Source organism: Chelonia mydas, chromosome 24 (genome assembly GCF_015237465.2).
Source record: "Chelonia mydas isolate rCheMyd1 chromosome 24, rCheMyd1.pri.v2, whole genome shotgun sequence".
Classification (NCBI taxonomy): Eukaryota; Metazoa; Chordata; order Testudines; family Cheloniidae; genus Chelonia; species Chelonia mydas.
The window spans coordinates 17,929,333-17,943,246 of record NC_051264.2 but is presented as its reverse complement, the minus strand read 5'-3'; the positions used below and the strand labels follow the sequence as shown (position 1 = coordinate 17,943,246).

The window sequence follows — 13,914 nt, the reverse complement described above, 5'->3', positions numbered from 1 at the left end:
CAGATGCTTCCTCGCTCTTCTGCTCACTGCAGCAAACACCCGGGCACCATGTGGGTGGCTCTGCCCCTCTGCCTGCTGTCCACTCTCCTGGCCACAGGTGAGTCCCGTCCGTCCCCGGGCACAGGGAGCCGGAATTCACCTGGGGAACGTGCCGCTGTCGATGGCGGATTCTGGGGTCAGGATGGAATTTGTGGGTAAACCCAGTGAGAGGAAAACCCGGGGCCACGTCCCCCGGCTGACTCGGGGAGAGCAGGGATTGGAGCCTGGGACTCCCACAGCCCACGCTAGGGGCCTGGCCAGCAGGTCTGAGTCCGTCTGTCCTTCCTTCTTCTCATTCTCCTCCAGCTCTCACCCGGGCTTGGGGTCATCCCGATGAGGAGCACCACCCCCGTCCACATGTAATCCTGCTTGGAAATGTTCCCCTGCCCATCAGCGCTGAGATTCCTGCCAGGACTCCTGGGTTCATTCCCCGGGTTTGAAAGGGGAATGGGGGTGCAACGGGTGGGGGCTGGGAGCCAGGATTCCTGGGCTCATTCCCCAGCTGTAGAAGAGGGCTGGGGTGTAGTGAGTTTGAGCAGAGACACTTGCAAATCAGGACTCCCGGGTTCTGTCCATGGCTCTGAAAGAGGAGTGGGGTCTCGTGGGTTAGAGTGGGCTGGGAGTCAGGAGTGAGGACTTCTTGGCTGTCTTCTTGGTTCTAACCCCGAATTGAACACATCTTTTTTCTACCTTAGTTTCAATATTTCTTTGATAGGGATAATATAACTTTGCTACCATCTAGGGACATAGAAGGGGCAGGGGAAGGCGTTCTGAGGTTTAATTGATGTTTCCACATGAAAGCTCTAAAAAAACTAAAGTGGGCAAATTTCTTTCTTTCTTTCTTTCTTTCTTTCTTTCTTTCTTTCTTTCTTTCTTTCTTAAAAACCTTACGTTCATGTCATGAATTTAAAGGCCCCCACACTGTGGACAGGAAAGAGTTGATGCTCCTGGGATTGCTGGCTGGAGCCTCACAGCCATCAATCCAGAGGCTTTACAAGCATCAATCATCTTCTGAAGAAGAGAATTGGCAGGATCAGCAATGAAAAGTGGTCTGAAGTCGAGTGTGGCTGAGCTGACGTAACTCTGAGAGGCAGAGGCCTGGAGCAGAGAGTTACGGCGGGGTGTGTGTGTGTGTGTGTGTGTGTGTGAAAGTTTCACCGCAAAGCCAGGCAGAAACCCCTCTTCAGAGCAGCCGAATTCTTGTTTTTCTGTCTACACAGACGTGTGGGGTTCGTTCACAGGCACAAGCTGCACCCCAGATAGCCACATCAGCAGCTGAAACTGTATTCTAGCCACAGACACTCAGGCAGCAAACAGACTTGTCTGCAGTGTTGAGTCAGATACAAATGACCAGCTAGCAAGATGCCTTTCCCCATCCGGAGAGTTAAATGGAACTGGGCAGAACTGCTGCAAAGGCAGGTTTCATTTCTCCAAGATCTGCCTGCCCACACGTTCAGTGAGGAGGCATTGGTGGTAACAACTCCCACAGCGCCACCTCTTGGTTGCTGGTGGTATTTCGCCCACAGGCACTGCCTGGGGAGGGGTGGGGAGCCAGGGTTTGTACTGAGAAGGGATTTTTCCAACCTCCAGGGAGCGCTCTGCAATGCGAGGTGTGTGCGTCCAGAGAGCAATCGTGCTCCGGCCCCCTGCAGCCCTGCGCCCCCTCGGAAGGGACCTGCGTCACCGTCGTGGCAGAGATGAGGCTGGGTGAGTGAAAGAAGATTCCTACTCAGTGTAGACACCATTGGCCTCCTGAAGCCAGGGGTCGAACCCAGGAGTCCTGGCTCCCAGCCCCTCCCCCTACTCTAACCAATAGACTCCACTTCTCTCCAGTAGCAGGGACTGGTGAGTCTGGAAAGATAACGTCATAGACGGGGGATGGGATGAGATGGGGAATTACAGTGGGTGGCTGTGCGGCCTGGATCAGACAGAAGAGAGGATTTTATCGGGGGTCGGGGGGAAGATGAGATTAGTTGGGTGTGGGGTGGATGGAACAAAAGGGGAGGATGGAGCAGCTGGGGGTCCATTGGGGAGCTCAGAGGTGATTCTCTGTTTCTCTTCCACAGAGGGAACTTCCTTCTCCTACACTTCTAAATCATGCCTCGAGCCCAAGAACTGTGAGCCCGGCCCCTTCTCGCTGACCTACGCGCAAAATGTCACCTTGCGGGTGAACATCGCCTGCTGTAACACCGACGGCTGCAACGCTGGGGCCATCCCAGGTGTGTGTCTGCTGCAAACCTAGAGCCCTTCTCCGGCCACACCTGCCTGGAGAGAACCCAGGAGTCCTGGCTCCCAGCCCAACCCCCCCATCTCTAACCACCAGACCGCACTCCCCTCCCACAGCTGGGGACAGAACCCAGGAGTCCTGGCTCCCAGCCCCCCTGCTCTAACCACTAGACCCCACTCCCTTCCCCGAGCTGGGATCGAGCCCAGCGTGTGGTGACTCCCCACCCCCGGCTGACTGTGTGTGTCTGACTGTTCTCAGTGCCAACTGTGAGCTCCGTCCCCAACGGCCGGCAGTGCCTGTCGATTTTCAAATTGGATGGTATTTACTGGAAGCCTTTCGGGATCTTGGCCTGCACCGGTGCCGAGGACCATTGTGTTGAGGAATCTGGGCAATTAAAAGTGGGTAAGTCCTCCAGATGGGGGCGGGGTCTGAACACAGAGCATGAGGTGGAGCCCAGGTGTCCTGGCTCACTCTCAGCCCCCCTTGCTCTGACCCACTAGACTCCACTCCCCTGGCAGAGTTGCAGAGAGAACCCTGGAGTCCTACTTGCCGAGATGCCAAAGGAGCACCCAAGGCGGATAAGGCCACTGCGGAGAAACTAAATGAATTCTGTGCATCGGTCTTCACGGCTGAGGCTGGGAGGGAGATTCCCAAACTTGAGCCATTCTGTTTTGGTGACAAATCTGAGGAACTGTCCCAGATTGAGGCGTCATTACAGGAGTTTTTGCAACAAATTGATAAATTAAACAGTAATAAGTCACCAGGACCAGATGGGATTCTCCCAAGAGTTCGGAAGGAAGTCAAATGTCAAATTACAGAACGACTAACTGTGGTTTGTAACCTACCATTTAAATCAGCTTCTGTCCCAAATGGCTGGAGGACAGCTAATGACACGCCAATTTCTAAAAAGGGCTCCAGAGGTGATGCCAGCAACAACAGGCCAATAAGTCTGACTTCAGTACTGGGCAAACTCATTGAAACTATAGGAAAGAGGCGAACGGTCAGACACACAGATGAACATAATTTTTTGGGAAGGGTCAACATGGTTTCGGTAAAGGGAAATCACGCCTCACCAATCTACTAGAATTCTCGGAGCGGGTCAACAAGCATGTGGACAAGGGGCATCCCGTGGATATAGCGTACTTAGATTTTCAGAAAGCGCCCTCACTAAAGGCTCTTAAGCAAAGTGAGCTGTCATGGGATAAAATCCTCTCATGGCTCAGTAACTGGTTAAAAGATAAGGAAAAAAGGGTAGGAAGAAATGGTCAGTTTTCAGAAGGGAGAGAGGTAAATAGTGGGAGTCCCGCAGGGATCTGCACTGGGCCCAGTCCTATTCACCATGTTCCGAAATGTTCTGGAAAAAGGGGTAAATAGTGAGGTGGCAAAATTTGCAGAAGATACAAACCTACTCAAGATAGTAAAGTCCAAAGCAGACTGTGAAGAGGTACTAAAGGATCTCTCAGAACTGGGTGACTGGGCAACAAAACGGCAGAGGAAATTCAGTGTTGATAAATGCAAAGTAATGCACATGGGCAAACGTAATCCCAAGTAGACATACACAATGATGGGTCGAATTTACCACTCAAGAAAGATCTTGGAGTCATTGTGGAGAGTTCTCTGAAATCATCCACTCCATGTGCAGCGGCCGTGAAGAAAGCGAACAGAATGCTGGAATCATTAAGAAAGGGACAGAGAATAGGACAGACAATAGCATGTTGCCTCTGTATAAATCCATGGGACGCCCACAGCTTGAACACTTCGTGTGGATGTGGTCGCCCCATCTCAAAAAAGAGATATTGGAATTGGAAAAGCTTCAGAAAAGCCCAACCAAAATGATGAGGGGGATGGAACAGCTGCCAAATGAGGAGAGATTAATAAGAGTGGGACGTTTCACCTTGGAAAAGAGACGGCTAAAGGGGGAATATGATCGAGGTCTAGACAAGGTTAAAGGGTGTGGAGGAAGTAAAGAAGGAAGTGTTATTTACTCCTCCTAACATAAGAACGAGGGGTCACCACAGGCAGCAGGTTTAAAACAAACCAAAGGAAGTACTGCTTCACACAACGCACAGTCAACCTGTGGAACTCATTGCCGGGGGATGTTGTGAAGGCGAAGACTATAACAGGGTTCAAACAGGAACTAGAGAAGTTCCTGGAGAACAGGTCCATCTGTGGCTATCGCCAGGATGGGCAGGGATGGTGGCCCTAGCCTCTGTTTGCCAGGAGCTGGGAATGGGCAACGAGGGATGGATCAGTGGAAGGTTCCCTGTTCTGTTCATTCCCTCTGGGGCACCTGGCATTGGCCAGAGGATACTGGGCTAGATGGACCTTTGGTGTGGCCCAGGGGGGCCGTTCCTCTGTTATGTTCTCACGTAGTTCCAGCCCCCTCCTCTGAGCACTAGACCCCACTCTGCCTGCAGAGCCGGGTGCGGTTCTCCTGGGAGGGGAGTGTGTGAGAAACCACATGGGGGTCGGGGGAGGGGGGATGTGGGAGCCCCTGATGACGTCTCTCTCCCCCCGTCCAGGTGGCATCACCGTGATGAAGATTGTCGGTGGATGTGCCTCCCCTCGCGCTTGCATGAAGAGAGTGGGGGAGAAGAAATACGCCCAGGGCGTGGTGGAGTGGCTGCACGGGGTCGAGTGCTACCCAGCTCCCAGGGCCGGCGGGGGCATCGGGGAGCCCTGAGCCCCGGCCTGGCGTCCTCCCCTTCTCCTGCGTTGCGGGCTGCAGTGCACCTCCCTTCAGCCGCCACCGTCTGCTGCTTCTCTTTGGGGGGGATTGCAGGTTCCTTTTGTGCATTGGCTGAATAAAGCAAGCTGGGGGGAAAGCACGCCCCTTGCTCCTTGTCCCCTGACCGCTCCCTACCGGCCCCCACACCCCTATCTGTGCACAAGTGATGCTGGCAGGAAGAGAACCCAGGAGTCCTGACTCCCAGTACCCCACCCTGTAACCCACCAGAGCCCACTCCCTTCTGAAAGCCAGGGACAGAGCCCAGGAGTCCTGGCTGCCAAGCCCCCTGTGCTAACCACTGGACCCCTCTCCCCTTGCAGGGCCAGGGAATGGAACCCAGGAGTCCTGCCTAGACCCCCTCCCCCAAGGCAAGACCGGGGGAAAGGCATGGGCTGGCTGAGCTCCCCTGGGGAAGGAGGGCTGTGGGAAGGAGAGGCCGTGGCTCTCCCAGCTGTCCAGGCGGGCGGGAACGCCCTGGAGGGGAGAAATGTCCTTCTAGGTTGATTTTGCAGGGCTCAGTTCATCCCGCTCTCTGGAGCGGCTCCACTGGGAGTGCCGGGCTCAGGGAAGGTGTCAGGAAACAGGGCAGATCCCCCCAACGGGTGGTGCTCTGTGAGCAGATTTCACCCAGCGTGAACTCCTGGATCGCTGCCCCCGTCTGACCCCGGAGTCACGGCCAGTCCCCTCAGATACTCTCAGACAAGCCGGACTTTGTCAGTTAAGGTAACGTACACCCCAAACCAGCCCACCCAGGTTGTCCCCTGCCCCAGGAGACCGGTCACTTACCCCAGAGCCACGGGACCCCAGATCCTACACCAAAGGCAATCCTGGCAGCCAGGTCTGTAGGAAACTCGCTAAAGGTTCGTGAGCTAAGGAAAGGGAATGAGGGTCACGAGGGGTTAAAGGCGGTAAAATTCATGCCCAGATGAGTCGCAGTCTGTAATTCCAAACGGTGGCGGCGATGGAAGAAACTGCCATTTTCCCAAGTCTTTTCAGGTGCCCCCAGACAGTCTCCAGGGATCCCCGCTTTGCATCCGGTTCCGGTCCCTGTAAGAGTCCAGCCAGCCCAGCGAGGCAGGATCCTTCCCTGAATCCATCCTTACAGCGTCTTCTCCCAGAGAACAAGGTGGCAGGGCCCCCACCCACGTGGGCTTTGCCTTCGATGCGGGGAGGGAGGAACACGGCAGTCAGCACACGCGATGGCCCCTGCCTTTGGGGTCAGCACTTTCCATGTGCTAAAGTTCCTCATTAGCATCCCTCCGGCGTCTCTGCTGGGTCAGTGAGTCCCAGGGCTGTGCTCAGGGTGAATGGTTGTTACTCCGTTAAAACAGCAGACGGGGAAGGGAAAACCATACCACGGCCCATTGGTTTTCATGAAATCGAAACTCCAAACACACTGTTCTACCTTCGCCATGCCTTTGATCTAGGCCAGGGGCTCTCGACCTTTCCAGACAGCTGTACCCCTTGCGGGAGTCTGATGTGTCTTGGGTACCCCAAGTTTCCCCTCACTTAAAAACGACTTGCTCACAAAACCAGCCATACAAATGCACAATGTCACGGCCATGCTGCTGCTGACAAGCTGCTTCCTTTCTCATGTCCGCCATTATAAAATAACTCGGTGGGAACACAGGACAAATCCTGCACTGGCATTTCAGTGTAGAGTATATAGAGCAATGTGAACAAGCGGTCAACATTTTAGCTCGTACTGACTTCACTAGTGCTTTATATCTGGCCTGTTGTAAAACGAGGCAAACATCAAGATGAGCTGATGTTCCCCCCGGAAGACCTGTGTGTACCCCTGGGGTACACGGACCCCTGGCTGAGAACCACTGATCTGCACTAATGCACAAGGGAATTGGCCTCAGTACACATTGGCATCATCTGATCAGCCAGTGTCCCATGCAGGGTTGTGAAATCTCCCATCTCCGGGCCCACCAGGATGTCATGGGGCAGCCCCAGCCGATCCCCCAGGGGGCAGGTATTTGCCAACCTTTCCGCAGAGAAGGACCTGGGGGTTACAGTGGATGAGAAGCTGGCTATGAGTCAGCAGGGTGGCCTTGTTGCCAAGAAGGCCAACGGCATTTTGGGCTGCATCAGTAGGAGCGTTGCCAGCAGATGGAGGGAAGTGATTATTCCCCTCTGTTCGGCACTGGTGAGGCCACATCTGGAGTACTGGGTCCAGTTTTGGGCCCCCCACTACAGAAGGGATGTGGACAAATTGGAGAGAGTCCAGCGGAGGCCAAGGAAAATGATTAGGGGGCTGGGGCACATGACTTATGAGGGAAGGCTGAGGGAACTGGGGTTATTTAGTCTGCAGAAGAGAAGAGTGAGGGGGGATCTGATATCAGCCTTCAACTACCTGAGCGGGGTTCCAAGGAGGATGGAGCTCGGCTGTTCTCAGTGGTGGCAGAGGACAGAACGAGGAGCAATGGTCTCCAGTTGCAGCGCGGGAGGTCTAGGCTGGAGATCATGAAACACTATTTGTCACGGAGTGTGGGGGAGTCCAGGCCCTGCACCCCTCTTCCCGCGTAGTGTTGCTCCCGGGGTAGCAACTTCTTGCTCAGGTACACGATGGGGTGTCTCTTCCCCTTTTCATCCTCCTGCATTAACACCGCCCCCAGTCCCGTGTCTGAGGCGTCGGTGAACACCACAAAGGGCTTGTCAAAGTCTGGGTTTGCCAGAACTGGGCCACTGACCAGAGCCTCCTTCAGCGCCCGGAAAGCCTCCTGGCACTGCTCGGTCCAGACCACCTTGTCTGGCTTCCCCTTCTTGCATAGCTCAGTGATGGGGGTGGCTATGGCGCTAAAGTGGGGCACAAATCTGCGGAAGTATCCTGCCATCCCAATAAAGGCTTGGACCTGCTTTTTGGTGTGGGGAGCGGGCCAGTCTCTGATCACCTCCACCTTGGCTGGTTCCGGCTTTAGGCGGCCGCTCCCCACCCGATGGCCCAGGTAAGATACTTCAGCCATCCCCACCTTGCACTTCTCCACTTTTACAGTCAGCCCAGCCCCCTGGAGTCGGTCCAGCACTTGTCTAACCTGGGACACGTGGTCCTCCCAGGTCTGGCTAAAGACACAGATGTCATCAATATACGCCACGGCAAAACTCTCCATCCCCCTCAGGAGCTGGTCCACCAGGCGCTGGAAGGTGGCCGGCGCTCCCTTGAGGCCGAAAGGCAGGGTCAGGAACTCATAGAGCCCCAGAGGGGTGATAAAGGCCGATTTCAGCCGGGCATCTACATCCAGCGGCACTTGCCAGTAGCCCTTTGTAAGGTCCATGGTGGTGAGGTACTGAGCTCCTCCCAGCTTGTCTAGGAGCTCGTCCGGCCTGGGCATGGGGTAGGCATCAGATACAGTGATGGCATTGAGCTTCCGATAGTCCACACAGAACCGGACCGACCCATCCTTTTTGGGGACCAGCACCACCGGCGAGGCCCAAGGGCTGGCCGATGGCTGGATCACCCCCAAAGCCAGCATGTCCCGGACCTATCTTTCCAGGTCCTGAGCAGTTTTCCCTGTGACTCGGCTGGTTGTAAAACAGCTGTCGGTACGGATGCAGCACCCCCTTAATCTCAGCTTGCTGGGCAGGGGTTAGCTGATCCGAGAGGGGAATTGTTTCCAGGGGGGAACCAGCTCTGGTCCCAGGGAATAGATCTACTAAAGGGTCTTCTCCCTGCTCCTCCCACTGTCCACACACGGCCAACACCACATTCCCCCTGGCATAATATGGCTTCATCATATTCACATGGTACACCCGGCGGTGGTGCGCCCGGTTTGACAGCTCCACCACATAGTTTACCTCATTGAGCTGCTTGACAACCTTGAAAGGACCCTCCCAGGCGGCCTGTAGTTTGTTCTTTCTCACGGGGATGAGAACCATCACCTGATCCCCGGTGGCGTAGGCACAGGCCCGCGCTGTGCGGTCGTACCAGGCCTTCTGCCACTGCCTGGGGGTAGCGGGTGGCAAAATCTACCACCACCAGAATGTATTTCTTCCCCGACCGGGTCATCTTGCTGAGAGGCCCCACGATGTCCATGGCCACCTTCTGGAAAGACTCCCCTATGATGGGCAAAGGTCTCAAAGCCGCTTTCCCCTTGTCCCAGGCCTTCCCCACCCTCTGACAGGGGTCACAGGATTGGCAATACTGCCGGACGGTGGTAAAGACCCCGGGCCAGTAAAAGTTCTGTAGCAACCTCTGCCGGGTGCGCCGGATTCCCTGGTGCCCTGCGAGGGGGATGTCATGGGCCAGGGACAGGAGCTTGCGGCGATACTTCTGGGGGACCACCAGCTGCCTCCTGATCCCACAGGACTCCACTTCCCCTGGGGGAGCCCATTCTCGGTACAGGAACCCCTTCTCCCACAGGAACCTCTCCTGGCAGCCTCTCCTCATGGTCCGTCCCACACTGAGGTCGGCCAGGTCCCTGAGCTTCCGCAAGGAGGGATCTTTCCTCAACTCGGCCTGGAACTCAGCGGCTGGGGAAGGGATGGGGCCCGGTTCCCCTTCAGTGGGCAGGTCTGAGGCCACAGCCTCTCTGAGCCGTGCCCCTCGGCTCTCCCTCCCCACCGGGGTAGGGTCCTGCACCTCCGGTGTGGTACCCTCCCCAAGGTCAGGGCGCAGTGCCCCTCGCCGGCTCTGGCTACGGGTCACAACCAGGGCGGTCTGGGGGTTGCTTGGCCAGTCCTCTAGGTCTCCCCCCATCAAAACCTCAGTGGGCAAATGGTGGTGTACCCCCACATCCTTGGGGCCCTCCTTTGCCCCCATTTCAGGTGTACCCTTGCCACGGGCACCTTAAATGGGGTCCCGCCCACCCCCGTCAGGGTCAGGTAGGTGTTGGGGGCCACCCGATCTGGGGCCACCACCTCGGGCCGGGCCAGCGTCACCTCCGCGCCCGTATCCCAGTATCCCTTGACCTTCCTCCCATCCACTTCCAGGGGAACAAGGCACTCTCTCCGGAGGGACAGCCCCGCGCCCACCCTGTAAACTGAGCACCCTGAGTCCAGAGCCTCCAGCCCTCTGGCGGGGCTGGCTGGGAGTATCATAGAATCATAGAATATCAGGGTTGGAAGGGACCTCAAGAGGTCATCTAGTCCAACCCCCTGCTCAAAGCAGGACCAATCCCCAGTCAAATCATCCCAGCCAGGGCTTTGTCAAGCCTGACCTTAAAAACTTCCAAGGAAGGAGATTCTACCACCTCCCTAGGTAACGCATTCCAGTGTTTCACCACCCTCCTAGTGAAAAAGTTTTTCCTAATATCCAACCTAAACCTCCCCCACTGCAACTTGAGACCATTACTCCTTGTCCTGTCCTCTTCTACCACTGAGAATAGTCTAGAACCATCCTCTCTGGAACCACCTCTCAGGTACTTGAAAGCAGCTATCAAATCCCCCCTCATTCTTCTCTTCCACAGACTGAACAATCCCAGTTCCCTCAGCCTCTCCTCATAAGTCATGTGTTCCAGACCCCTAATCATTTTTGTTGCCCTTCGCTGGACTCTCTCCAATTTATCCACATCCTTCTTGTAGTGTGGGGCCCAAAACTGGACACAGTACTCCAGATGAGGCCTCACCAGTGTCGAATAGAGGGGAACGATCACGTCCCTCGATCTGCTCGCTATGCCCCTACTTATACATCCCAAATTGCCATTGGCCTTCTTGGCAACAAGGGCACACTGCTGACTCATATCCAGCTTCTCGTCCACTGTAACCCCTAGGTCCTTTTCCGCAGAACTGCTGCCGAGCCATTCGGTCCCTAGTCTGTAGCGGTGCATTGGGTTCTTCCGTCCTAAGTGCAGGACCCTGCACTTACCCTTATTGAACCTCATCAGGTTTCTTTTGGCCCAATCCTCCAATTTGTCTAGGTCCCTCTGTATCCTATCCCTGCCCTCCAGCGTATCTACCACTCCTCCCAGTTTAGTATCATCCGCAAATTTGCTGAGGGTGCAATCCACACCATCCTCCAGATCATTTATGAAGATATTGAACAAAACCGGCCCCAGGACCGACCCCTGGGGCACTCCACTTGACACCGGCTGCCAACTAGACATGGAGCCATTGATCACTACCCGTTGAGCCCGACAATCTAGCCAACTTTCTACCCACCTTATAGTGCACCTTATAGAGTACTCTTCCCTCCGGAGCAGGTGGTAAGCTGGCAGCCCCCCTTGCCTGGGCCGTCTGCCCCTCGTCCAGCTGGGTCCCTACTGGATTTCTACTGCCACCACCAAACTTTATCTGGGTTCCTGAGAAAACATAGTTTGGAAACATCTTTCCCCCCCAAATCCTCCCAACCCTTGCACCCCACTTCCTGGGGAAGGTTTGGTAAAAATCCTCACCAATTTGCATAGGTGACCACAGACCCAAACCCTTGGATCTTAGAACGATGAAGAAGCGTTGAGTTTCCTTACAAGAAGACTTTTAATAGAAGTAGAAAAGAATCACCTCTGTAAAATCAGGATGGTAGATACCTTACAGGGTAATTAGATTCAAAACAGAGAGAATCCCTCTATGCAAAACCTTAAGCTACAAAAAAGACACACAGACAGGAATAGTCATTCTATTCAGCACAGTTCTTTTCTCAGCCATTTAAAGAAATCATAATCTAACACATACCTAGCTAGATTACTTACTAAAAGTTCTAAGACTCCATTCCTGTTCTGTCTCCGGCAAACGCAGCATACAGACAGACCCAGACCCTTTGTTTTTCTTCCTCCTCCCAGCTTTTGAAAGTCTCTTGTCTCCTCATTGGTCATTTTGGTCAGGTGCCAGCGAGGTTACCTTTAGCTTCTTAACCCTTTACAGGTGAGAGGATTTTTCCTCTGGCCAGGAGGGATTTTAAAGGGGTTTCCCCTTCCCTTTATATTTATGACAATCCACATCACTCTGCTTCATGTACGTTAGGTACCTTTGAAGCACGGTGCTGTAAAGTTTAGCCTTTTCATATTCACCTAAGTCAGTGTTTTGAAGAACAGACTTCATTTCAGTATCCAGTAAGCGTGTTGCGATCGTTCTGATATTTTCCTCTGCTGGAGGGGGAGCCCTTAATTGCTCCAAATGGTGGCTGGGCACCAGGTACATTTTTTCTCCATACTCCATTATTGATTAGTTAAAAGCCCCGTTATCAGAGGGATAGCAAAACTTAACCGTGCTCCGATAAACCCCCCAGACTGCTGCACCAGATGCTTCTTTCTTGCAAGTGAAACCCTTTTATTACACAAAGTTTTTATAAGCGTGTGTTTCTTTTTCAGCACACGCACTTGATTCTGTGTCAAAGGTACATTTCCTTTTACGGTATTGAGCGCTATTTCTGAGATGGCCGCTCCTAGATCGTCAGAGGCCGAGCACAGTATAGCCCTCCTTTGCTGCGGGGACGATTTGCTAAGTAATTTGAGAAGGCCCAGGTTTCTCTTCACACAGCTAGACATGTTTTCAGTCAGGAGTCCCGGCTGTTAAAAAGGGGCCTGCCAATAATTCATCTCTTTTTATACCCGGCTGTTGTTCGCTTTCACAGGCAGAGTTCATCAGATCATCTAGGATAATCATGTTTACTTTATTGGTAGGAAACAAACGGTCATCGTCAAACGCATCAGGCAGCCCCTCCACAAAATTGAGAAAGGGATATTTACAGAGCAGTTTTTTCTATAGAGGTTGCCAACAACCGTAACACCACACAATAGTCTCAGGCGTAACAGACAATGTTTGTTTGGCATTATCCAATGCATTTGTTAGAAAGTAACTTTTCCTGCAGTTGCTAGGCCCCGCCAGAATTGCAGAAAAGGGGTGTTTCCACCTTCTATCCATTTTTCAAAAGCCGTAGGTCAGGGTTTTAAATCCTTCTCCTAGGACCCTCTTGTTGTAAACGAATTTCTGTGTTTCTTTAAGGGTTTTTGTCTCTATTTGCCACTGATTTTTGTTTCTTACAATCGAGGGCTGCTGCACCTTTATCTTTTTTGAGGGGTTTTCTGGCAGGCCCATGCAATAGTCCAGGACTAGATCTTTCAAACTGTCAAAGTTGATCTTTTCACAGTTTGCTACGTTCAGGGTAATACCTTTGACCTTCATACAGGCCTTTCCTCCCGACAGCTTATACCCGTATGTTTTGGGGCCTGCTGACACAAACTCGGTGATGTGTTGATCTGGCAGGATCTCGCTCGTGAGGTGCCCTAAATAATCCCCCAGAGCGGGATTCCGGGCCCCCTCCCTTTTCACAAATATCACCGAGTCGGGGTCGTGGGACAGGCACCGCTCTTGCAACCCGTCTAGGAGGCTGTATAGTTCTAAGCGGCCATAAGCGGTGGGGAAACAGGCTATGAAAACGTTGGTATTGCCAGAGACAGAATAACGGTCTTTTGCGTGCTTCCAAGATACGCACGCTGTTTCATCATCGATAAACTCACAGGATGAAACCTCATAGCTGGGAGAAAACAGGTACTGAAAGAGTTCGTCAGGGTCTCTCACAATGCTGGTATTGGGCAGGTTGGTTCTTTGGCCGAATTTACCCCATAGAGAATTTAAAAACACTTCAGCAATTTGGTGTTTAGCGGGGTTTAGCCTGATCTTGTGTTGCCGTAAATGCACACCTTCTTTCTGGTAGAAATTGTTAACATACTTATTTTGTTTTTCTTCATCTGTGCACCAGCTGGGATACCCTGAAGCCTCTTGTTTCTGGTGGACGTGTAATTTTATGTACTCTGAAAAGAGTTCATCAGATTTTTCATTAAAATGCCAGATTTCCTAGATTTTAGCCACCACGTACCCCTTCGCTATGGCAGCGTTCAATTCCACCGTGCACCAAGTCCCCAGGATGGCCGTCTCCTCATCAGTATGGGTGCACGTCTCCCGCTGCTCGGTTTCCGCACAGGTTTGGCATAGTGGGAACATAAGCTTGCCACCCACTCTGACAGGTAACAATAGGAAAAAGAGG

The 13,914-nt window shown here is 53.4% G+C and overlaps 1 protein-coding gene across 1 annotated transcript; it reads left to right on the top strand.

The window, feature by feature from the left end:
* The first annotated feature begins 48 nt into the window (after positions 1 to 48).
* On the top strand, positions 49 to 4,949 carry LOC119564239 (phospholipase A2 inhibitor and Ly6/PLAUR domain-containing protein-like). Its single transcript, XM_043535607.1, has 5 exons — positions 49 to 97; positions 1,630 to 1,746; positions 2,106 to 2,258; positions 2,525 to 2,668; positions 4,789 to 4,949. The coding sequence occupies exons 1-5, from the start codon at positions 49 to 51 to the stop codon at positions 4,947 to 4,949; spliced, it is 624 nt and encodes a 207-aa protein (XP_043391542.1).
* The last annotated feature ends 8,965 nt before the right edge of the window (positions 4,950 to 13,914 follow it).

Bases quoted from the DNA above. Each gene is read 5' to 3' on its own strand.
- LOC119564239 (XM_043535607.1), top strand. From the start codon at position 49: ATGTGGGTGGCTCTGCCCCTCTGCCTGCTGTCCACTCTCCTGGCCACA. The intron at 98-1,629 runs GTGAGTCCCGTC...TCCAACCTCCAG, and splicing joins GTCCACTCTCCTGGCCACAG to GGAGCGCTCTGCAATGCGAG. The intron at 2,259-2,524 runs GTGTGTGTCTGC...GACTGTTCTCAG, and splicing joins CAACGCTGGGGCCATCCCAG to TGCCAACTGTGAGCTCCGTC.